The sequence below is a fragment of the Meles meles genome, chromosome 8 (genome assembly GCF_922984935.1).
Source record: "Meles meles chromosome 8, mMelMel3.1 paternal haplotype, whole genome shotgun sequence".
In the NCBI taxonomy this organism is placed as follows: Eukaryota; Metazoa; Chordata; class Mammalia; order Carnivora; family Mustelidae; genus Meles; species Meles meles.
In genome coordinates, this window is record NC_060073.1 from 97,886,646 (window position 1) to 97,910,963 (window position 24,318).

Below are 24,318 nucleotides of genomic sequence, written 5' to 3' on the forward strand. Positions count from 1 at the left end.
TTTTTTAATTTTATTTATTTGACAGAGAGAGATCACAAGTAGATAGAGAGGCAGGCAGAGAGAGAGAGAGGGAAGCAGGCCCCCGCCGAGCAGAGAGCCCGATGTGGGACTTGATCCCAGGACCCCGAGATCATGACCTGAGCCGAAGGCAGCGGCTTAACCCACTGAGCCACCCAGGCGCCCTTGCCCCTTGAATCTTACTAACCCTTGGTCCTGGGCATTTATCTATGGTTTTCTTGAAGCCTGGAATCAGCCCCGTCCTCGCTCTCACTCCCCGGGCTTCCCCTTTGTGCATTCACTTTGTTAAACTGCTCGTCTTATAGGTTCAGCTCAGAGGTCAACTTCCCTGGGAAGCTTCGTGGAGAAACACCAGGTGAGATGGGGTTCCGCGACCTGGGCTTATTCCCGGCACTACGGGGACGACATTACATCGGATATGGGCTGAGGGGCAGGGCAGAGGGACGAACACTCCAGCAAGGACCTACAGGTATGTGCCTGCTGGTATGTCCGTAACATGTAGCCCTGGGCCAGGCCCAGAGCTGGAGCTGAATACACAGTGGACACACGAAGCCTTCCCTTCCCTCTACAACCGAACTCCTGCAGGGACTCAGCCAGGGGAGGCATTCCTTTGCAAACAAGGCGCCTACACACAGGACTTAAGAATGTTCCTGGGAGAAGGCAGGGCTTCTCCCAGTCTGGTATCAAAGGCAAGCAAGTGCTGGGAGGTGAAAAAAGGGACAGAAGCCCAGGTGGAAAAAGTAATCGCATTTACTAATTGATGAACAGGGTAAACAATCACTAAGCCCGGGCCAGGCTGCCCTGTGCTGCTCCCTGCCTGGGTTCGTGCCTGTCCAGAGGGGCAGAGGCCATTTTTCTGGGTCAGTGCCAGGAAGAAGCCAGTGCAGGGGCCCACGCGCAGGTGCTCTGTGCAGCCCAACTCGTTGGGCGGACTTGGCCCGGGCCAGAGATCAGTCCTGGGTCTCATCCCATCATTTTCTGTTGGCCTGGGCCTCAGGCACACGCCTCCCAGAGCCTCCAGTGTGCCTGCCTGCCCGCCCAGCCCCACGGGACAGGATGAGCAGGGTGCAGGGAGAGGAGGGTGAGGAGAGCCGGGATGGGGGCTGAGGAGGAAGTCACAGCGAGGCGGATGTGAACATGAGCCAAGGGTGACGCAGGGCAGTTGGGCCGGCGAAGAGCTTACGGGCTCAGATGATGTTGTGCTCGTGGACCTTCTCTCCCAGGTGAAAGCGGTTGAAGAGGAAGGGGCTCAGGTTGATCGTCTGGAAGTTGCCGTGCAGCACCATCTCTGCCACAGCTCGCCCCACAGCAGGGGCCTGCTGGAGCCCATGGCCACTGAAGCCCGTGGCAAAGTACATGTTGACGACGAGAGGGTGGGGACCCACCACGCCGTTCTGGTCGAAGGTGTTGTAGTCGTAATAGCCAGCCCAGGCACTCCGAACCTGCGGGCGGACAGGATGCGGGGGTTCCCAGGAAGGTACCAACACACACCGCCCTCACTCCTGCTCAGGGCTCGGTGGGATGGGTCCCCAGACCACCAGTCCTTAGCAGTTGTGAGGTGGAGGGTGTGTGGCAGCGGACAGGCTTTCCAAGGGAACGGTGGTGCTCTAGGCTCATCTGCCTCCTAGTTACCTTCAGAGCCTCAAAGGCTGGGACCCTCTGGGCCAAAGGGGGCCACACCTTGTCCTGGAAGAACTCGTGGTCCACTTCCAGGTTCTCTGGGTCTGGTTCCTCCTCCTGCAGCAAGAGGTGGGGACATGGCTTATACAGCCTGGGACACAAGGGTGTACCCAGACCTCACCGACCTCCCTTTACTCAATCCCCTCAGTAGGTAGGGGACAGGGAGGAGAGATCCCAGTTCAAACCCAGAGGGGCTGGAGCATCAGTAACAGCGCTAGGCCCTCCAAAGAGCCTGACTCACTCACTCACACTCCTCTCTCTTTCTTTTCTTTTCTCTCTCTCTCTCTTTAAAAGATTTTACTTATTTATCTGACAGAGAGACAGCGAGAGAGGGAACACAAGCAGGGGGAGTAGGAGAGGGAGAAGCAGGCTTCTTGCTGAGCAGGGAGTCTGATGTGGGGCTCGATCCCAGGAACCTGGGATCGTGACCTGAGCCGAAGGCAGACACTCAATGACTGAGTCACCCAGGCACCCCTTCTTTTTTTTTAAAAGATTTTATTTATTATTTATTTGAAAGACAGAGAGAACAAGCATGGGGAGAGGGAGAAGCAGGCTCCCCAGCCCAGCGTGGGGCTCGATCTCACGACCCTGGGATCATGACAGGAGCTGAAGGCAGAGGCTTAACTGACTGAGCCACCCAGGTGCCCCAAAGCCTGACTCTTTAACGGCAGTCGGCCTACATCTCCCACCCAGCACCCCAACCCTGCTTCGCTTACCTCAGTGGGGCTACAGCCGCCCAGATAGTTGTTGCCTAGTCCTTCCCGGCGGAAATAGGCTCCACTGGCATCTATGACGAACGGAGTCTCCAGGCCCGGCCCCTGGGGACAGTTCCACAAGTACACATACCTGCCGTGACCAGCGGGTTAGGAGATGGTGGGAAGAGCAGCACCCCTCCTTCCTACTGCATTTAACAAACTCTTAAACACTGTTTCTGTCCCTCTCTCACCAACCTCCTCAGCTGCCCCAAGGGGCGTCACCTTTTCCGCGGCTCCACAGGTAGCTTGGTGCCCTGCAGGGTGCCAGGTGGCCCCTTCCCGACACCAGCCAGCTCCGCGATCTGACCGGACCAGGCCCCTGCTGCGTTGATCACGATGGCACACTCCACGGGCTGGTACTCCACGCTGCGGTCTACCTTCACCTGCAGGCAGCAGAGCGGGAGGGGAGGGAGGGCCTGGCCCACATACTGGGCACCATGGGCCTTAGTTTACCCAGACTAGAAGTGGGCAGAAGATGATCCAGACCACAGTTGTTACCTTTCTCATCCCCCCACTTTGGTAAGGGAGATGCACAGGCTGGGAACTTACGTGAACTTCATGGACCCTTTTCAAAGTCACCTCTTCTCCACTTGGGGTCTCTGCATGGCTAGACGAAGAGACAAAACCTGCAGGAAAAAGAAAAACAAGAACTCCTGAAGCCTGAAGAAGACGAGATTGGGATTCCATGGGCTTCAGGAGAAAGACCGGGGCTTTTCCCACAGAGACGGGGTAATCAGGATGAACTTGGCCGCACACGGGACAGGAGTGTGCTGAGACCTTCAAGCACACCGTAAGTTAAGCAGAAAAACTGAGTTAGGACCTGGAGTCAGGATAGCCAAGACCAGCCCTCAGGGAGAACCCCCCCAAATCAACTCTTTCTTAGCCCGTGAGTGAAGGTAAGACCCCGTCCACGCCTGCGCCCTGGCTGACCGAGGGAAGACGCATGGGATCTCAGACTCACGTGTCACCTCTCCCTGGCAGAAGAGGACCCCCATGGACTGGACCTTTCGCCGAAGCCCCTGGAGTAGAGACCAGGGGTCAAACCAACCTTCATGCTCCATCCCTGTGATAAGCAAGAGGACTCAGGAGACAGGATTCGGACCCTTCTCTCCTACTGGATTGCCCACACCCCTGACTCCTCTTTAGGGCTCCCAAGCCAGGGAAAGTCATGTTGCCCAAAGGCACCAGAGGCAAATCCTGTGGAAGGACAGAGAGCTAGCAATGGCCTGGCGGGGAGACTGCTGGCCAGGGGGAAGCACTGCTTCTCGATGCAGCTGAGACTCCCGACCTGAGGCGCCCCTTGACCCGAGCCCCTCTGCAAGCAGGCCTCACCATAGGATGCCAACGCCACGCCCTCTGGGTTTATCCAGGGAAATTTGTTCCGCAGCTGCTCAGGAGACATCAGGCAGACCTTGGCTCCTTCCTGCCTGAGAGAAATGTGCGGCTGTGTGCACGTGTGTGAGAAGGGCGGTGTGCAGAGCGGGAGAAGCAGGGACCCCAACCCCGAAAGTGGGGATCCTGCCTCATTTGGGTCACTTCTTTGCCCCAAGTCCCCCAAGTTTTCCTCCTTGCTGAGTGTATCAAGACCAAGCCTCCTAGTCATGGCTCTTCAGCACCTGACCCTGCTTTCCCTTCCTACACCCTGGTATCTCTTGGCCACACTAAACCCCCTGCCATCCCCTAACTATTCTGTGGCCTTTCACAACAGAGCAGGTCCCTTGGTTCCCTCCCCTTCTGCCCAGAATGGCCTTCCTGTCCACTTTCTAGTACAGTCCGGTCCACCTGCACAACGATCTTCTATGGGACACTGTCCCCCAAAGAGAGCATCACAGATCCTAAAAGAACATACTCGCAAGCCAGGCTGCCTAGTTCGAATCCCAGTGCCACCACTGAGTGGCACTGTTTGCCTCAGTTTACCCACATGTAAAATGGGGATGTTTGGGGTGGCTACATGAGTAAATGCTGCATCTGGGACATTACCTCATGTCCCCTGGGAGACCTGCAAGTCTACTTGTTAAACATACACACACTCTTGACCGACCAGGAGACACTCAGGCGAGGGGCCGCCCAAACCGGCCGGCTGCCTGCATTTTTGTATGTGAGCCACACTTGTTTGTTCCAATTTTTGTCCATGTTTTGCCTACGGCTGCTTTTGTTTCAACTGCAGAGTTGAGTGATAGCCACAGAGACCAGAGGACCCCAAAGCCTAACACGCTGATGGTCTGGCCCTTCTGGGGAAAGTGTGCGGGTTCCTGGGCCCTTCCCTAGAGGTTCTGGCTTATCAGATGTGGGATGTTCCAGGTGTTTCTTAGGATGTGGCAAATTTAGGAACCATCGCAGCAGCGTGCCATCCGCATTTGTGTGACAGACCAGGGTACTGGAGGTGTCGTGTGCGTTACCCGACAGACTGAGCTTCCACATGATCGGGACCTGTTTTGACAAGTCGCCCGCCCCGTATCCTGACTTGGTGTCAGAGCTATGCTGGGCACGCGGCTGAGGAGCAGCCGGTGGTCGGGCCAGGCACCCACCTCTGCACCCGCACGTTGCTCTCCAGGACTGCAGCCCCCTTTTCCGAAGCCAGCAAGAGATAACCTGAGGGGTTGAACTGGATGTCCAGGGGAGGGTCGTCGACCACAGCCAGGTACTCCTATATGCAAAGAAGAAAAAAACTCTTTAGAAGGAGCTGATTTAAAGAAAGGAGGGAGGGCTCTCCTGGCTTCCTCACCAACAGCTCCCGAGACTTAGAGAAGCCCTTGCCTTCTGGGTACCGCCACTGGGGACAGAACTAGAGATTCCAACTCCTACTTGATCAAACTGCTTCTGCTCCCTGATTCCCCTGGCCAGCTGGGCGGCTCCTCTCTCTGGGCTAAAGGACTGGTCACCACCCCAACCCCTAGATGTCTTTGCACGTACATTGATGTTCCGTAGAAATTCAATAGAAAAGAGGGAGAGCTGGATGTTCTCAGGCACCGAGAACTGCTGCCGAATCCCACCCACAGACAGCACAGTGGAGGCCTGGGAATACTGTGGAAAGAGCAAAGTAGCTGAGGGAGGCCAGTATCCTGTCACACGTGGGCAGAATCCTGCAACAGAAGCACCTACAAGTTGAGGGGAGTCTTACTGGCAAGTTTATAATGGATTTTTTAAAAAAGATTTTATTTATTTATCAGAGAGAGGGAGAGCAAGAGGGAGCAGCAGACTCCCTGCTGAGCAGGGAGCCCAACTCGGGGCTTGATCCCAGGACCCCGAGATCATGACCTGAGCTGAAGGCAGATGCTCAACGGACTTAGCCACCCAGGTGCCCAATAAAGATTCTATTGTAAGCTTATAATCTAAGAGAAGCCGAGGTAGATACACCCTTATGCAAGGCAACCAGCACCCAAAGAGGACAATAGTTATTAAAGTTCATCTTAGCAGGAAAAAATGAAAAAAGATGGGATTGGGAGGGAGACAAACCATGAGACTCTTAATCTCACAAAACAAACTGAGGCTTGCCTGGGGGAGGGGGGTTGGGAGAGGAGGGTGGGGTTATGGACGTTGGGGAGGGTCTGTGCTATGGTGAGTGCTGTGAAGTGTGTAAAGCTGGCGATTCACAGACCTGTACCCCTGGGGCTAATAATACATCATATGTTAATAAAAAACTAAAAGTAAAAGTAAATAAATAAACAAATAAAGTCCTTCTTAGCAGAAATGCAGAGCAGATAGAGTTGGTCACATAAAAGGGATGGGCACCGTGGCCCAAAATGGGAATGGCCTGGAAGTCCAAGGGCAGCAGATTAGCATTTCATCTGCTTATTGGAAAATAGAAGGATATGACTGAACCAGCAAGATTTGTGGTTAACTGGCTGTGGCTAAAATAGGAACAACGAGGGGCGCCTGGGTGGCTCAGTTGGTTAGGCAACTGCCTTCAGCTCAGGTCATTGACCCAGGGTCCTGGGATCCATGCCACATTGGGCTCCCTGCTCTGTGGGGAGTCTGTTTCTCCTTTCTCCCTCTCCTACTGCCCCCCCCTTGTGCTGTCTCTCTATCAAATAAATGAATAAAATCTTAGAAAATAAAATAGAACAACTGTGCAAAACCTCAGAAGTAATAGAACCTTGGGGCGTCTGGGTGGCTCAGTGGGTTAAGCCTCTGCCTTCGGCTCAGGTTATGATCTCAGGGTCCTGGGATTGAGCCCCCCATCAGGCTCTCTGCTCAGCGGGGAGGCTGCTTCCCCCTCTTTCTGCCTGCCTCTCTGCCTACTTGTGAGCTCTCTCACTGTCAAATAAATAAATAAATAAAATCTTAAAAAAAAAAAAAAAAGAAGTAATAGAACCTAGAAGGCGGGGATGAGATGGCTGTTTGTATTCATTAGGCTGGAATACAGTCTCCCTTAGTCAGACCTATGGGCACTTAGAAGATCCCCTGTTGTAAAATTTGCTTCTTCTTCTTTTTTTTTTTTAATGAATTGGAACCTGAATTTTATTTTTATAATTTTATTAACATATAATGTATTATTTGCCCCAGGGTTACAGGTCTGTGAATCATCAGGCTTACATAATTCACAGCACTCACCATAGCACATACCCTCCCCAATGTCCATAACCCAAACCAACCCCCCAACAAACCTTCAGTTTGTTTTGAGAGATTAGGATTCTATTACGGTGTCTCCCTCTTGATTCCAACTTGTTTCATTTTTTCCTTCCCTATCCCCCCCCAACATCCCTCCACCCCCAACAAGCCTCTCGAATTCCTCATATCAGAGAGATCATATGATAATTGTCTTTCTCTGATTGACTTATTTCATTCAGCATAATACCCTCTAGTTCCATCCACGTAAAATTTGCTTTTAAAAGCAAAAACCTTACTGCCAAAGTCTCTAATTTGAGGGAGGAATCACTGGGACGATTTCTCAACAAGAACCAAAGTACAGTCCCTTGGGACTTTGGACCTCCAAAGACTGAAGTCTTTCCTCCCCTCAGCCCCCCACCCCTTAATAAAACATGAGTCTGTGCCCCACTCATGCTGCCACCCTCCCTCAGACCTCACCGTGTGGTCCCGTTCCACCACCAGCACCCGAATGGCACCTCGTGGCTTCTCCAACCTCTTCAGCCAGTAGGCCACGGACAGGCCCATCACCCCACCCCCCACAATCACCACGTCCGAGTGTTCGGGGGGCAGGTAGCTGGTGTCGTGGAGTTGAGTCCAGGCTCCTCCGGGAAGGACTGACTGGATCTTCTTCTTAATCTCGGACATCTTTCCATTCCAGTCTGTGGGACGCAGTTATGGTGAGAAGGCCATTCATACTCTTTCCCGGTGGTAAGGGGTTGGAGGCTTGGCGCAGGAAAAGGTGGCTAAGAGGTCACTGAGCTGGCTGTCCCCACGGCCATGCCTTCTCATAAGGTCAGCTCACACCCAGCAGTATCTGTAGGTTCACTATATGGTCTGTATGCATTCGGCTCTCTGCCTTCTCATGCATCATGCCCAGCAATGCAAGCAAGATTCAACTTCTTAAAATGCACACTCTGTCCTCTCTCCCTGGGCCAGGTGACTTATGCATGTTCAGTGCCTGTGCACACTGCTCTTTCCCCGGAGCCCCAGGCTCCTGTGTTCAACTGCACTGTCCTCTCCTCTGGGATGTTCCAGGCTCCTGGACCCATAGGTCCTGACACACCCCAAGCTGCAGTGCCTTCTGAAGCATGATACTCTGAGTGGCATCTTATCCTGGACGACCATCACCACTAGCAAAGCTACATTCATGTCCTATCTATTGTCAAGTCCTGATGGCTTTGCCTCCTGAATATCTCCCCAATCTGTCCCCTCTCTTTTCCCATCTCTGCTACCCCACCCTAAACCAAACCACCATAAGCTCTCACCTAGACTAATGAAAAGCCTCCTAATTGTTCCCACTAATTCCCCTCTTGCCTACTCAACTCTTCTGCATCATAGCTAGAATGTTTCCCAAGTACTAATTTAATCACATACTGTCTTGCTTAAAACCTTCCAGTGGCTTTTCATTACTCCAAGAATAAAAGTCCAAAATCTTTAACACGGCCTATGAGACACTGAACAGTCTGACTCCCGTTTCCCTTGTTCTCTCCCTCCTCTCCCACTCCAGCCCCTTCCACACCTTGGTGGTGCTTTATTTCTTCCCATCACAGGGAACCTACACAGGGGTTCTTCTGTTTTGAAACTCTGTCCACTTCTTTGCCATTAACACCTTGCTTCCTTTCCTTTTCGGTTTAGTTATTTTCTCAGGAAAGGCTTTCCTGACCCCACACGCTATCAAAATCTCCCGTCATGCTGTCACATTACCTCATGCAAACGTTCGCAATTTTGAGTTTATTTGTGATTGCTTCATACTGTACCATGCCTGCCTTCTTCAGCAATAAATCTCCAGCCTAGCACTGAACCTGGCACATCATATAAGTGCCCTGAATAAATGAATCCTTTTGTCCTTCACAAGATGTGTAACTCACAAATCTCCACGTCTTTTCACAGACTCCAATACAAAGTCTGAACTCTGCTCAGTAATGTTCAAGTATCTCCTTGATCTGGGCTTACCTTCCTTGTCCACACTACATTTCCTATTGCTACACAAATGCTCCATCTACATGGCTTTTGCTAGTTCCTTGCACCAAACCAACACTTCTCCTAACTTTTGCTCAGTTCTCCAGAACTTGGAACACACACCGTCCTTGAATCAGCAAACAGTATCCTTCAAAGCTGATCCCTGTTCCCACTACCAGTGCAGAGCATTTGTCCAAGTTGGGTTCTATCCAGTCTCGATCCGGTCTGTGGAAGTCTTCCCTTTCCAGCTACACTCCAGCCACCTCCACAGGACATAAGCTCTATCCTCTTTCCCTTCTTTCCTCCTTAACAGCCACATACTAAGCACAGCATCTGCAGGCTAGCTGCACATCTATCTGTGCAACCAATCAGTCAGCCTCGCTCTCTGCTATTCTGGTGGTAATTTGAGGCTTAGAACGATCAGGCATTTGTCACCTGAGAAGGGCATCCTTGGGATCCATATATCTGCTCAGGCTTTAAAAGATCCGGCTAGCAAGCTTACCCCCTTCTCCCAGCCGACCGACTGTTTTTACATCGTGGCCCTGGTCCCGAGTTTTGAAGGTCACAAAGCTGGAGACTGGGGCCACCCAAGAACCACGATACCCTCCGCTGCCCTCAACTTTACCTAGAGTGGAGCCTCCTCTGTGTGTGCCTAGCCCCCGGCCCAAGACGTCCCGGCCCAAGGCTAACTGCAACGACCTTCGCAGCATGGCCACTCTACGCGCGGCACCTTTGAGGCTCCGACAGCACCTCCCTCCCTACGCGGCGCCTACCCCGCGGTCACTGCCCCGCGCCGAAGGCCTTTCAGACGAGCGCGCCCATTGGCCAGCGGCTCTTTCGGGCCCCGCCCCTAAGCACTATAGGCTGCCGTCTCCGAGAACCCCGCCCAGGCCCGCCCCCACCCGCCATTGGCGAGTACGGCGTCTACGACAGTGCTGCGCGCCCTCGGGCGGAGGCGGAGAGAGAACGCGACGCCTCTGAGCGGAAGTGCGGCCGAGCCGGTTTCCGGGGCCGCTGGTGTGACGTGTCCCGCGCTTGGCGCAGCAGGAAGCGGCAGCGATCGCGGCCTGAGTTCCCGGTGCCGGCCCCGGCTCCTCTCCCGCTGCCGCCATGCTCGACTTCTTCACCATTTTCTCCAAGGGCGGGCTTGTGCTCTGGTGCTTCCAGGGAGTGAGCGACTCATGCACCGGGCCCGTTAATGCGTTGATTCGTTCTGTGCTGCTGCAGGTATCGCTCCCCGCGGGATCAGAACTCTGGGCTCGGCCCACTGACCCGGTCCATAGCCCCTTCAACTGATCTCACACCTACCTCCTACCTCTCTCCGGCTATCCCGACTGGCCACTCACTCATTGCCAGTACTCAGCTTCTTTCTTCCGCCCCCATCGGACCATCCCGCAACTTTGCGACGCCCCCCTCCCCCTCCGTTTCTGGGACTCTAGCCGAATTCCGGCGCTTCTTGAGATTTCCCATAGTTCCTTCCATTTACCGCTCCCCCACCCCCCCAGTAGCTTGATTTTCTGTTTCGAAGGCTGGGTGTGATAATGAAAAAACGCCTTTTAAAAACTGTAAATAGTGTACAGCTGCTAGTAAATCTGATTGTATCGTTAAGTCCCTTCTTGCCTTCCCACTAACCTCTTTTCCTCTTCCCCCAAACTTGGTACCTCCTTCTCTGCCTGATGGGATGCTAGAGAGCAAGGTCCCAACAGCCTCTTGTCCTGGGAACAGGTCTGACTTTGGGGGGAAGTGTCTATTTTTTTCCCAAAGGTAATCCTTCTAGGGGCCAAGTCTGGGTTTTCCGGGTAGTCGGAACTTGAGACATACACCCTCCCCTTTTTCTCCCCAGGAAAGGGGAGGTAACAACTCCTTCACCCATGAGGCACTCACACTGAAGTATAAACTGGACAACCAGTTTGAGCTGGTGTTTGTGGTAAGTCGGGTATTTAAGAGGGACAGTACTTACACTTTCAGCATAATCCTCATTATTGAGAACCCTAATTAATTGCACCCAGCGTATATGATGAAGTAACTGAGAAGACAGAGGGCGGAGAGGGAAAGGGAAGACGTTCCTGAGCCCAGTCAGAGAGCTTGGCTGCCCCTCAGGTCAGGGAAACCTGCCAGGCCACTGAGCCAGTCTCAGGAGGCCTGCGTTGAGTTGGCTTGTAAGCAGATCTGTTGGCTCTGTTTCTCTCCCTGAACAGGTTGGTTTTCAGAAGATCCTAACACTGACGTATGTAGACAAATTGATAGATGATGTGCACCGGCTGTTTCGGGACAAATACCGTACAGAGATCCAGCAGCGAAGTGCTCTAAGTCTATTGAATGGCACTTTTGATTTCCATAATGACTTCCTGCGGCTCCTTCGGTGAGAGGCCACCCCTCTGCAGAACTGATTTCCATGACCTAATGAGCTCCCTTCTTTCCTGCGGGTGGTTCACGGGTAGTAAATAGTATTGAAACACACTCTTGAATTTGCTGCCCAGCTCTAATTGACCTCTTGGTGTGAGGGTCCTTCTTCTGGTTTTTGATCATTCTCTTCTCTCTAGTGAAGCAGAGGAGAGCAGTAAGATCCGTGCTCCCACTACCATGAAGAAATTTGAAGATTCTGAAAAGGCCAAGAAACCTGTGAGGTCCATGATTGAGACACGGGGTGAAAAGCCCAAGGAAAAAGCAAAGAACAGCAAAAAAAAGGGGGCCAAGAAGGAGAGTGAGTTTGAGCTCCTTGGACATACAGGGGCATGAAAAGTTAACATGGCAGTAAGGACTGAAGTTGTTCCCTGTCTTTCCCCTTGTCATTGCTTGTCTCCCTTGCTCAGTCCCCATCACACTGTTATGCCCAGTTCTTGTCATCCTCAAGATGTTTGCTCCTAGTTTCCTCTTAATAATTTGGATAATAGTAATTTGGGTTTGGAAGACTATTTCCTATTGTTGGAATTGGGTCGTTTTTCTCCAGTGAGTTTTCTCCTAACAGGTTCTGATGGCCCTTTGGCCACCAGCAAAGCAGTTCCTGCTGAAAAGTCAGGTCTTGCAGTGGGGCCTGAGAACGGAGTAGAACTTTCCAAAGAGGAGCTAATACGCAGGAAGCGAGAGGAGTTCATTCAGAAGCATGGGAGAGGTCTGGAGAAGTCCAGGTCAGCATTCTAAATTTCATCATAAATACTGTTACCTAGCTATGTTGGGGGCAAGGGAGCTCGTCTCTGGCTCTTGGGTGGATGATTCCTCTCCTACTTCACTGTAACCCTTTGTGCGTAACCCTTTACAGCAAGTCCATGAAATCTGATGCTCCAAAGGAGAAGGGCAAAAAAGCACCCCGGGTGTGGGCACTGGGTGGCTGTGCTAACAAGGAAATCCTGGATTATAGCACTCCCACCACCAATGGAGCCCCTGAGGATGCCCCACCTGAGGACATCAGCTTGGTAAGAGGCACGGGCCAGTGTGGGTTACCATTAGTAAGAAGTTAGGGAGAAGGTAGAGACTAGGAGGGCAGTACCTTTGGTTTCTGTGAATGAAGGGATGGGTCACAGCTGGACTTTTCCAAATCAGAGACGGAGGAATGGGGACAGGGTAAATCCCGGGCTGCTTTTCCCTCAGCCCTCAGTGTTCCTGATCCCATCTTGTTCCTTTCCCTCTACCCTCCAGATTCGAGGGACTGGGCCTGGGGGGCAGCTTCAGGATCTGGACTGCAGCAGCTCAGATGATGAAGTGGCCACTCAAAACACCACTAAACCCAGGTAGGGGAATTTCAGGGTGGGTGGTACGGGTGGCTCCAGGACGGATGAGGCGTGACTCCTGCCCGCTGGCGTCATATGTATCTATAATCTGTGCCTACAGTGCTACCAAGGGAACTCTGGGTGGCATGTTTGGGATGCTGAAGGGCCTTGTGGGGTCCAAGAGCTTGAGTCGTGAAGACATGGAGTCCGTGCTGGATAAGATGCGTGATCATCTCATTGGTAAGTTCTGAGAATGGGGGGACTCACGGTTATGGGACGGGTGGTGGAGAGGAGAACCACCCCGAGTTCTCATATGTACCATAGGGTTGTTTACTGTTGACTTGGCATTCACACACCTGTCCCTGTCTCTCTAGCTAAGAATGTGGCAGCAGACATTGCAGTCCAGCTCTGTGAATCTGTAGCCAACAAGTTGGAAGGGAAGGTGATGGGGACATTCAGCAGTAAGTATCTCTCTAAACCAGAAAGCACTTAAGGCACTGTGTGCACCAGCCAGTTCAGTGCATTGATCTCCATTCATACTAGGTGTGTGGCTTGTGGCAAACTCCTTCCCCACTAAATGTCTGTTGCATAACTTAGACCTGAAGAGTTCTGAGAACTAAAGGAGTTAACACTCTTACAGTGCTTGGAACACTGTCACATGTGGTGCGGATTCCTGGGACAAGAGCCTTGGGTTCTCCAGATCTCAGTTTCCTGGGGTGCAGGGGGTTCCCGGGAGTGCAGTCTTTGGGTTTCACAGACCCACCACCCCCTTCTAGCGGTGACGTCCACGGTAAAGCAAGCCCTCCAAGAGTCCTTGGTGCAGATTCTGCAGCCACAGCGTCGCGTAGACATGCTCCGGGATATTATGGATGCCCAGCGTCATCAGCGCCCTTATGTTGTCACCTTCTGTGGTGTTAATGGAGTGGGGAAGTCTACTAATCTTGCCAAGGTCAGTACCTTGCTCCCCACCCGTCTCAGATATCCTTTCTTCACGCTCCAGGTCTTAGTGACTCTGGGCACTGATTTCTTCGCTGCTTTTGCCCAGATTTCCTTCTGGCTGTTAGAGAATGGCTTCAGTGTCCTCATTGCTGCCTGTGACACATTTCGTGCCGGGGCTGTGGAGCAGCTGCGCACACACACCCGGCGCCTGAGTGCCCTGCACCCCCCGGAGAAGCACGGTGGCCGCATTATGGTGCAGTTGTTTGAAAAGGGCTACGGCAAGGACGCTGCAGGCATTGCCATGGAAGCGATTGCCTTTGGTATGGTACACAGGAGGGTGGGGTGTTGCTGTGGGCCCCTTTCCTCCTGGGCTTCCCTTGTGATCCGCAGAGGGTCTGGGATCCCCTCCTACCAACTTACTGCTCAGCAGTAAGTCCGGGCGGTGAACTTGCCATATGGAGTACCTAACTATGGGCAAAACTAATCTCTTCCACCCAAGGAAGCCCGTTTGCTTTCCTTTATCCTGTTGCCATATATTTCCTTTAATGTTTCTGATGGCCAAGCACAGAATAGGTTTTTGCTCACACTACCTTATGACCAGATCTGGAGCCCAAGAAAGCAAACACCTAGGCTTCTAATATAGCCAGGTTACCACTTCTTGAGAGAAAGGTAGGATGAGCAGGACAGCCTAGAAGTTTTGAGTTGACCACTTTTTTTCTCTCTAGCACGTAACCAAGGCTTTGATGTGGTGCTGGTGGACACAGCTGGCCGCATGCAGGACAACGCCCCTCTGATGACTGCCCTGGCTAAGCTCATTACTGTCAACACGCCCGACTTGGTGCTGTTTGTGGGGGAGGCCTTAGTAGGCAATGAGGCTGTGGACCAGCTGGTGAGGGCTAGGGCCTAGTCCTTCTCCAGCCTCGGCTTTGGCCTGCTGGGTGCTTCTTGTACTTACATCTTGTTTCTCCCTTACAAGGTCAAGTTCAACAGAGCCTTGGCTGACCATTCTATGGCTCAAACACCTCGGCTCATTGATGGCATTGTCCTTACCAAATTTGATACCATTGATGACAAGGTAAATACGGATGGTACGGGACAGTGAGATGGGGAGGGGTGTCCTTCACGGGGAGCTGATGGCTCTAAGGATATGTTGTTGCCTCCAAAGCTTCCTGTTACAGAAGGGATAGGAAGAAGTGGCCTTGAGGTGATTGTGTGTCCCCTTTCTCCACTTCAGGTGGGAGCTGCTATTTCTATGACCTACATCACAAGCAAACCCATCGTCTTTGTGGGCACTGGCCAGACCTACTGTGACCTACGCAGTCTCAACGCCAAGGCTGTGGTGGCTGCCCTCATGAAGGCTTAATATGTCTCTTGCCCAAAACCAAATCACTGCTTCCCCCCAAAGCCCCTCTTCCTGTAACAAGAATGTGCTTTAGAGTCTGTGAGCGACTTCTCTTCAGTGTAGTACAGAGGCAGAGTGATGGGAGCCCTAGGGGCTAGCAGCTCCCCTGCCCCACTCCCTGGCAGCCCAGCCTCCATCTACAGGGAGGGCCTAATCATGTTATAGTCCACTGCCCATCGCTCCCTGCCCTGACAGCCCTCCCCACCTACTCAGGCATTCCCTTCACTCTGCCTACACACTCAGTCTCATTACAGCTTTGAGCAACGGTTGGAAGACCCAACACCGGAGCTTTGCTAATTGACCACAGTCACAGGGATGTCCGAGCACAAGGAGCAGTCGAGAGACTTCCGGGGCCAGCTCTGGGTTCTCCCTTGGATACACAGCTTTCGGGTCCCTGGGGCCAGGATGATACCCACCACACCGTGGCAGTGTATGGCCTGTTCTTAATTGCTGCTAACTCTGATGATGACCCCATTCCCACTGTTTCCTCAAGGCATCAGCTAGGCCAGAGTGATTTGTTACAAAATGAATGAAAGGAGTTCTTCCCTCAAAAATAAAGGGAGCTGAGCTGCAGTGTTGCATTGGGCTTCTCAGCCTTCCAACTCTTCCCTGCTCCCAGAATCCAGATGTAAGCTTTGCATGTTCCCCTTCCTGGGAGAGAACCAACTGTCAGAAGGGTATACAAGTTGCCCCTCTCCCCCACCCCACTCTAAACCTGAGCGGATCCTGGCTTTTCCTCCTCATCCTCTCTACAGTGCCTGGTAGACAAGTGCTACGTTGAAGAATACAAACCTTTTGTTAAGACTTGTCCTGTAGCTTGGTATTACAGATGTGCTATTAGTGCAATAAGGTGAAGGCTGTCTGCCCAGAGAAATACATAATTTATATAAGAAAATAAATTTCATAAGTAAATTGCCTTTTATGTCTTGGAGTTATTTTACACAGGATTCAAAACTAAGATCCCACATCACACTGTGCTTAAGGTAGGTAAGAAGGGAAACAGAGCGGGAACTGATAATGAATGGTTGTCCAGAGAATGAGATCACCCACTTCAATGTGAAAGAACACAACTCTTAAGTTACAAAAAGTAGGCTCATGTAGTGCCTTCGCAGGTTTTCTAAAGGGACTCTAAAAGTAGAGCCAGGGCCCTGGGAAGTAAATGAACAAGCTTTTAATACAGCTCAGTTATGTAAAATACTGTACACTGTAAAAGGTCTAGAAAACTAGAGCTTCAAGTCATGTTTTAAAAAAGCCATTAAGCTTAATTGAAAAACCAGGTATAGAGTACAAAACTGCAACAAGGGCCACAGTGACCCCACGGTGTCTAGCTCCCAAGTCCTTCATGCAGGGCTGGAGCCACAGTCAGTGGAGGTGTCGCACTGATCTGCTGTATGGACACAGGCATGTCCAGTGCAGGGGTGGGGGAGGCTGCACTGGGCCCCGCTGTCACTTGGGGATTCGTGAACTGGAAGAGGCCGCAGAAAATCAAGAACCAGTGGGCATGAAGGACTGAGCTGGAACAACCCCCCCACCCCCAACTCTACCCTCAACCTTCAACCTCTGGGTTTTGGTACTTCCACGGAGCTGTGCTGGGTTCTTATAAGTTTACTTGTTAAATACTCTCCACAGTCGGGCCTGACACCTTGGTCTAATGCTGATGATGTCGCCAGCCCCCTCTCATGTTCTACAGTCTGTGGAGAGAAAGAGAAGAGAATAAAATGAAGTCTCACGAAACACAGTGTATGTCCAAAGCTGCAGATACTAAGTCCAACTTAACCCTTCAGGAGACAAAACTTCAGATACTAGGAATCTTGTGACAGACTCAACAGGAAAATACAGAATCCTTAACAGGTATGAGTCCTTGTTCTCCAAAATACTAAACAAATCCTAGAAAAACATTTTCTGCCAACAAAACTGACAAACAGAATAGGAAATAGGATACCTCTTATTTCACCGTGTGCCGCTGAGGAGCCATTCAGCTGACCTTCTCTTACCATCCCTGCCGAACAAAATGCACATCAGTATCAGATATTAGACCGGGAAGTCAAAACTCTTAATACAAAGAAAACCAACCAACCAAAGGGTAATGAAGTAACATGGCCGAAGAAGGATGGCATTATTTAGTAATGAGGACATCACAGACCAGAGGATAAGGAGGTGGGGAGAATGAACTGGGTTAGTCTTCAGGTAAGAGGGAAGCAGTAAGGTCTGCGAGTGCACTAATAGTGCAAATAAAGCATTAAATGGGCAAAAGTGTGTTTGCTGTCCCTAACTCATTTAGAAGGCCAAATTTAGGTAAAAATCTAGGGATGGAGACGGGGAGCAGCACGCAAGTGAGCAAATTCAACCAAGGAGAAGAGTGAAAAGTAGCAGATGCTCTCACAACACAAAATCAGTTCAATCTGTGTTGCCCAATATGGTGTCGTTAGCCACATGTGGCTAAATAGTTTTACATTAAAAACTTTGTTCCTCAGCCACATGAACCACATTTCAATGCCCAACAGCCACATGGGCATTTGGTTATGGTACTGGACAGGGAAGATAATATTTCTATCACTGCAGAAAATTCTATTGGACAGCCCTGCGATAGAGAATAGTATAGGAAAAAGTTTAAAACTGAACACATGGAAAAAGAGAGTCATCAGAAATATGAGCAATTTGAGTATAAATGAATAAGACAGCACAGTACTCATACAAATTGGTATTGGTATTCCCCCTCTCAGAAAGAACTTTAGCAATAGCTATCAACCACTAAAATATTCATGCCCTCTGACCTAGTAATTATACTGAGAACCCATCGCAACGAAATTACTGGCAAAAGGAAAAACTGTAGGGATGAAGATGTAATTCATTGCCAACAGTACTTACAATAGAATAAACTAGAAAAAAATTAGAAATTGCCTAACAGGGGAAAAACTGGGTAAGCTAACATCCAGGTTGGATTTTTTTTTTAAGTGATAATGCTATAATACTCTTTTTTTTTTTTAAGATTTTATTTATTTATTTGACAGAGATCACAAGTAGGCAGAGAGGCAGGCGGAGAGAGAGGAGGAAGCAGGCTCCCTGCTGAGCAGAGCCCCCCTGATGCAGAGCTCGATCCCAGGACCTTGGGATTATGACCTGAGCCAAAGGCAGAAGCTTTTAACCCACTGAGCCACCAAGGCGCCCCGTCATCCACATTGGATTATAATATAATCATTAACACTAGTGGTTACCAAACCAGCTGTGCAGAAAAATATTGGAGACGGATCACTGAATAAAAACAGTAACATGACTATGTGTACTTTCGTTCACAATTATGAAAAAAATGCACAGGAAGAATTGTTAGTTGGAAATGTACCAAAATAACTGCTTGTATAATAATAATGAATTATAAAATTTTTTCCTTTTCCCATTACTTGGTTTTTCTGAAATAAATATACTAGAACCTACAGAATCTTTTGAATCCAAGCAACTTTCACTATGCAAAAGCAAGTACACAGCAAGTATGTCAGGAGCCTAGCCAATGTTCAGTGTTAAACAACAGCAAAAGACCTCTTACCACTTACTAGTATGTACCCATAGAGACTCAAATCATAATCAAGGATGGAGGATAATCTTGACTTGTTGCTAAATGTTTTTAACCTAAAACTGCTCTGCTAGATTTCAAATCACAAACTCAGCTGACCACTCTACTAAAGCCCCCTGGCCATACTGAAAATCCTTCATTTTTAAAAGTTCAGAATATTCAACTGAAAGATAAGAGGACTCTGGGAAAAACCACTCTGGGAGGAAGACCAGGCAGCTAATAAAAGAATCTGTGACATTCTGTAATACTTTTTTTTTTTTTTTTAAAGATTCTATTTATTTGAGAGAGAGAGAGAAAGAGAGCAGGAGCAGAGGGAGTGGCAGGCAGAGGGAGATGAGGGAGCAGCATGCTCCCCACTAAGCAGGAAGCCCGAGGCAGGGCTCAACCCCAGGACCCTAGGGTCATGACCTGAGCCAAAGGCAGACACACTTAGGTGCCCCTCTATAATACTTCTGATAATTTTTGTCGAGAAAAGATTTCGTTTAACAAGAACAGCTGTCCAGGGGGGTTTTATTATTGTTTTTAATTTTAGAATCTTTTCTGGGCAGAAGATCTCAGAATGCAGATCAAAAGAAATATGTAGAGCTTGGTAGGTACCTCTTGTTTAATGACAATAGAATATGCACAATGGAAAAGCCTACTCAAAGTCCTAAGTGTGGGCCAGCAGCAGAAGAATCTGAAACACTGCAGGCCAGCAGAAAATCCCTAAGAAGAGCAAATTATTTTCACAAAAGAGACAAACCCAAAGGTTTGTCTTCTGAAAGTGTTTTCTAAAAACCATAAAAAATACTAGAGAAGAACATAGGCAGTAACCTTTTTGACATCAGCTATAACAACTTTTTTCTTGATAGCTCCCCTGAGGCAAGGAAAACAAAAGCAAAAATAAGATACTGGGACTACATCAAAATAAAAGGCTTCTGCATGGGACGCCTGGGTGGCTCAGTTGGTTAAGCAGCTGCCTTTGGCTCAGGTCATGATCCAAGGGTCCTGGGATCAAACCCCTTATTGCACTCCCCGCTCAGTGGGGTGTCTGCTTCTCCCTCTGCCAGCATCGCCCTCTGCTTCTCCCTCCACCTGTCACTCCTCCTGTTTGTGCTGTCAAATAAATAAAATCTTAAAAAAAAAACCACACACACACAAAAACAGCTTCTGCACAGTAAAAGAAACAATCAGCAAAACTGAAAGGCAACCTACTGAATGGGAGAAGATATTTGCAAATGACATACCCAATAAAGGGTTAGTATCCAAAAAACATAAAGAACTTACCAAACTCAGTACCCAAAAAACATAGAGTCCAATTAAAAAATGGGCAGAAGACACCAACAGATATTTCTCCAAAGACATAAGGATGGCCAACAGATACACAAAAAGATGTTCTTAATCACTTGCCATCAGGGAAATGCAAAAATCACAACTATCACAACTACAATATCACCTCACACCTGTCAGAATGGTTAAAATCAACAACATAAGAAACAACAGTTGTGGCTGCCTGGGTGGTTCAGTGGGTTAAGCCTCTGCCTTCCGCTCAGGTCATGCAGGGTCCTGGGATCAAGCCCCGCATCAGGCTCTCTGCTTAGCAGGGAGCCTGCTTCCCCCACTCTCTCTGCCTACCTCTCTGCCTACTTATGATCTCTGTCAAACAAATATATAAAAATCTTTAAAAAAAGAAACAACAGTTGTTAGTGAGGATGTGGAGAAAAAGATACCCTCATGCACAGTTGCTGGGAATGCAAACTGGTGCAGCCACTCTGGATAACAGTATGGAGGTTCCTCAAAAAGTTAAAAACAGAACTACCTTGTGATCCAGCAATCAGACTACTGGGTATTGACCCAAAGAATACAAGAACACTAATTAAAGGGATACATGCACTCCTATACTTAGAACAGCATTATTTACAACAGCCAAGATATGGAGCAGCCCATTAAAAAGAATGAAATCTTGCCATTTGCAATGACGTGGATGGAGCTAGAGAGTAAAATGCTAAGCAAGATAAGTCAGAGAAGGACAAATACCATACGATCTCACTCGTGTAATTTAAAGAGACAAATCAAGAAACAGATCTTAACTACAGAGAACCAACTGGTGGTTATAGAGGGGAGGTGGGTGAGGGGATGTGTGAAACAGGCGATGGGGATTAAGGAGGGCATATGTGATGAGCACTGGGTGATGGATGGAAGTGCTGAATTGCTATACTGTGCATCTGAAACTAATTTAACACTGTATGTCAACTGGAATTAAAAACAGTAAAAAAGGGGTTTTCTGAAGTCTTCTGGAGGAAGGGTTGACACAGTTTTTAGTGTTCATTTGTGGTGATGCCTTTTACAAATCTGGTTCCATTCTGATGGACAGCCACTGATAATAAGGGCTTTGGAATTTCTCATTACATTAGAAGTCCACTTAAAAAAATCTGATTCAAGGGGCACCTGGGTGGCTCAGTGGGTTAAAGCCTCTGCCTTCAGCTCAGGTCATGATCCCAGGGTCCTGGAATCGAGCCTCGCATCTGGCTCTCTGCTCAGCGGGGAGCCTGCTTCTCCCTCTCTCTCTGCCTGCCTCTCTGCCTACTTGTGATCTCTGTCTGTCAAATAAATAAATAAAATCTTTAAAAAAAAATCTGATTCAGAAAAGAAATCAAGGAGGAATACTAGGTTTAGGAAACGTTCTCTCTATATTAAATTACTGTACTTTATTAGGCCCCCTAAGATGCATTCGGATCGACAATGCAAATACATATCAACATAGAACTTTTCAAGAATATATACTACAGGGCGCCGGGGTGGCTCAGTGGGTTAAGCCGCTGCCTTCGGCTCAGGTCGTGATCTCGGGGTCCTGGGATCGAGTCCCGCATCGGGCTCTCTGCTCGGCGGCGAGCCTGCTTCCCTCTCTCTCTCTGCCTGCCTCTCTGTCTACTTGTGATCTCTCTCTGTCAAATAAATAAATAAAATCTTTAAAAAAAAAAAAAAAAAAAAAAAAAAAGAATATATACTACAGGGGCGCCTGGGTGGCTCAGTGGGTTAAAGCCTCTGCCTTCGGCTCGGGTCATGATCCCAGGGTCCTGGGATCGAGCCCCACATCGGGCTCTCTGCTCCGCAGGGAGCCTTCTTCCTCCTCTCTCTCTGCCTGCCTCTCTGCCTAGTTGTGATTTCTCTCTGTCGAATAAATAAAATATTTAAAAAAAAATAAATAAAAGAATATATACTACATACAACAGCAAAGTTCTAAAAAGCATTCTTCAATTTAGCAGATACCAAAAAGTTTTGCCTTTTTTTAGGGTTATTGGGAACTTGCCTGGGGCCATTAATAAACTGAACTTCTATATCCATTTGGCTTTGTTAGAACCTGGAGATAAAATGACAAAGGAGTGGTACCCCAGACTCTATCTTAAATACCATAATAGTGTTCAAATAGTATTTTTTAAAAAATTTGTTCTGTTTGTGAAGATAATGCATAGTTACTGCCAGAAACGCTAGCACAGAAACAAAATACTAAGAAAAACAAAACTTACATCCTATCACAGAAAGATAACCACAGTTAGTTCAGTAAACATCATTCCAGATATTTCCGCGTGCATACAGAAACAAAAACAGAATACATCTACAATTCTGTAGGAATGGGATGGACCGTGCTGGTGTTTTACAACCTGGTGTCCTTTACTCATATATTATGTCTCTAATGTTCTTTCAGGCAACAAAATTTTCCCTCTTATGGCTTCACTGTGTTCCATCAATTACACAAATGCTGATATATTTAATAAAGTCTATTAACTGGAGTATTTTAGGTTGCTTCCAACTTTTTTTTGCTATTATAAAAAAAATGATTATATTTCCATACCTTTATCTCTATGCAATTGTGTAGTATAATTGTGCAATTGTCCAACTATCTCCTTAGGAGAAATTTCTAAGATAAATTTGTATCAAGCGGGATTTCTGGGTCAAAGGTTTTAAAATTTTGAACATATTCCAAACTTCCCCTTCAGAAGAGCTGTACAAACTTTACCTTCCCGCCAACACGATGTGAATATATTTCTTTCCTCACAGCTTTAGCCCAAACTGAGTAATCTGACATTCTTTTCAGTTTTGAAATCTATATTTTAATTGCATTTCACTGAGAACTAGTGAGGTTGAGTATGTTTTCATTCTTCCTACTTCTATAATAAACAGTTGGAATATGCCTTTATCCACTTTCTTACTATCCAATGGCATTTTAGTCTAACTTGAAGACTCACCATGATCTCCTTTCCTAATACAGGTGGGACTGTATTTCTTAGGTTGGTAATGATTTTACTCATCACAGATACATAAAAGGTCAAAGAGCTATTGCTCTCAGTCTCAAAATTCATCTTACCTGATCTACCCCTTGTGGATATCTCACATGTCAGTCGCTTGAAATATTCTGGGAGATCAGCATATTCATTTCCATAGGAGATGACCTTAATGCCTTTGTCCAGCATGTTTTCTCGAAGCTTCTTGAACTCATCCACATCTCCTCTCCGAACGAGCATGAAATGTTCTAAGTCAGATTTATGCTTCACAGCTTCCAGAAAAAGGGCTTGGAAAGTGGTGTCATCCACAGTCCAGCCACAGCCCAGGAAAAGGAATGACTTGTTTTCATAGAGTTTCTGAATCTCTCTCTTGCAGGAAAAGAAACAACACATTAATGACACTGTGAAGACACATGTAAGACATGTCCGAAACAAAAAGGTCAACAGGCTCGTCACTACAACGTTTAATAGACTGTGATGGCCAATTAACCAAATTGCAAGATCAGACTCCTTTGTGGGATGAATATAAAGAGGGTATATTCATCCCACAAAGGAGTCTGATCTTATTGTTTATTCCTATAACTTGATGACTGTTCTAAAATTTTATCTTTACTGGACATTCTACTGCTCTCTATTCAGGCTTTCACTGAGTAGGCAGTGGGCTACTTGCTATACAGCTTATCTGTCAGATCTGTATGTCCAGCAGCCATAAGGCACTGAGAAGTTTTCAATATATCTTACTCTTCCCATTTTTTCAGATTTTATTTATTTATTTATTTGACAGACAGAGCTCACAAGTAGGCAGAGAAACAGGCCGGGGTGGGAGGGAAGCAGGCTCCCTGCTGAGCAGAGAGCCTGATGCGGGGCTCGATCCCCAGACCCTGAGGTCATGACCTGAGCCACCCAGGTGCCCCCCTCTTTCCATTTTCTAGATCATTATTTTCCTTTTTTTTTTTTTTTAAATGTTTTATTTATTTAACAGACAGAAATCACAACTAGGCAGAGAGACAGGCAGAGAGAGAGGAGGAAGCAGGCTCCCTGCAGGGCAGAGAGCCCGATGTGGGGCTTGATCCCAGGACTCTGGGATCATGACCTGAGCCGAAGGCAGAGGCTTTAACCCACTGAGCCACCCAGGCGCCCCCATTATTTTCCTTTTTTTGCTTTATAAACCGAACCATGGGATCACCAGAGAAGATAATTCCCTTACCAGAGTTGCTTAAAAAAAAAAAAAAAAAAAAAGACACTTACCAAGAACATGAATATGTATGCGTGTATATATATGCATATGTATAATATACAAGCATCGAGATGATTCTGCTCTAGGGATCACTCAATGTCAAAGATGGATGCAATAAAAACACACGTCAGGGAAAGTATAGGTGAAAAAAAGTCCTTTATGCTTTAGAAAGTATTAGGTTTCCCTGATTTTTCTTTTGCT

The 24,318-nt window shown here is 48.4% G+C and overlaps 3 protein-coding genes across 7 annotated transcripts in view; 1 reads left to right on the forward strand and 2 right to left on the reverse strand.

Moving 5' to 3' along the window:
* Positions 1-74: 74 nt before the first annotated feature.
* FOXRED1 (FAD dependent oxidoreductase domain containing 1) lies at positions 75-9,887 on the reverse strand. The gene is made up of 11 exons (XM_046017343.1): positions 9,628-9,887; positions 7,482-7,702; positions 5,367-5,477; positions 4,982-5,100; positions 3,786-3,880; positions 3,415-3,516; positions 3,003-3,079; positions 2,676-2,836; positions 2,415-2,544; positions 1,651-1,755; positions 75-1,460 (listed from the first exon to the last, which is right to left on the reverse strand). Exons 1-11 carry the CDS (start codon positions 9,710-9,712, stop codon positions 1,206-1,208), a joined length of 1,461 nt encoding a protein of 486 aa, XP_045873299.1. The 5' UTR covers positions 9,713-9,887; the 3' UTR covers positions 75-1,205.
* An 89-nt stretch (positions 9,888-9,976) lies between these two features.
* On the forward strand, positions 9,977-15,966 carry SRPRA (SRP receptor subunit alpha). Its single transcript, XM_046017342.1, has 14 exons — positions 9,977-10,229; positions 10,846-10,929; positions 11,201-11,364; positions 11,546-11,706; positions 11,971-12,130; positions 12,262-12,415; positions 12,639-12,730; positions 12,831-12,949; positions 13,084-13,170; positions 13,486-13,658; positions 13,755-13,968; positions 14,374-14,537; positions 14,625-14,723; positions 14,883-15,966. Exons 1-14 carry the CDS (start codon positions 10,113-10,115, stop codon positions 15,009-15,011), a joined length of 1,917 nt encoding a protein of 638 aa, XP_045873298.1. The 5' UTR covers positions 9,977-10,112; the 3' UTR covers positions 15,012-15,966.
* A 240-nt stretch (positions 15,967-16,206) lies between these two features.
* Positions 16,207-24,318, reverse strand: part of FAM118B (family with sequence similarity 118 member B) — a 50,846-nt gene continuing 42,734 nt past the window's right edge. For all 5 annotated transcript variants that reach the window (XM_046017346.1, XM_046017347.1, XM_046017344.1 and 2 more), the window contains 3 exons: positions 22,964-23,249; positions 16,993-17,049; positions 16,207-16,741 (listed from right to left, as the gene is read on the reverse strand). In XM_046017346.1, the coding sequence (XP_045873302.1) occupies positions 16,728-16,741; positions 16,993-17,049; positions 22,964-23,249 (357 nt within the window). In that variant the 3' untranslated portion in view covers positions 16,207-16,727. The remainder of the gene's footprint in view (positions 16,742-16,992; positions 17,050-22,963; positions 23,250-24,318) is intronic.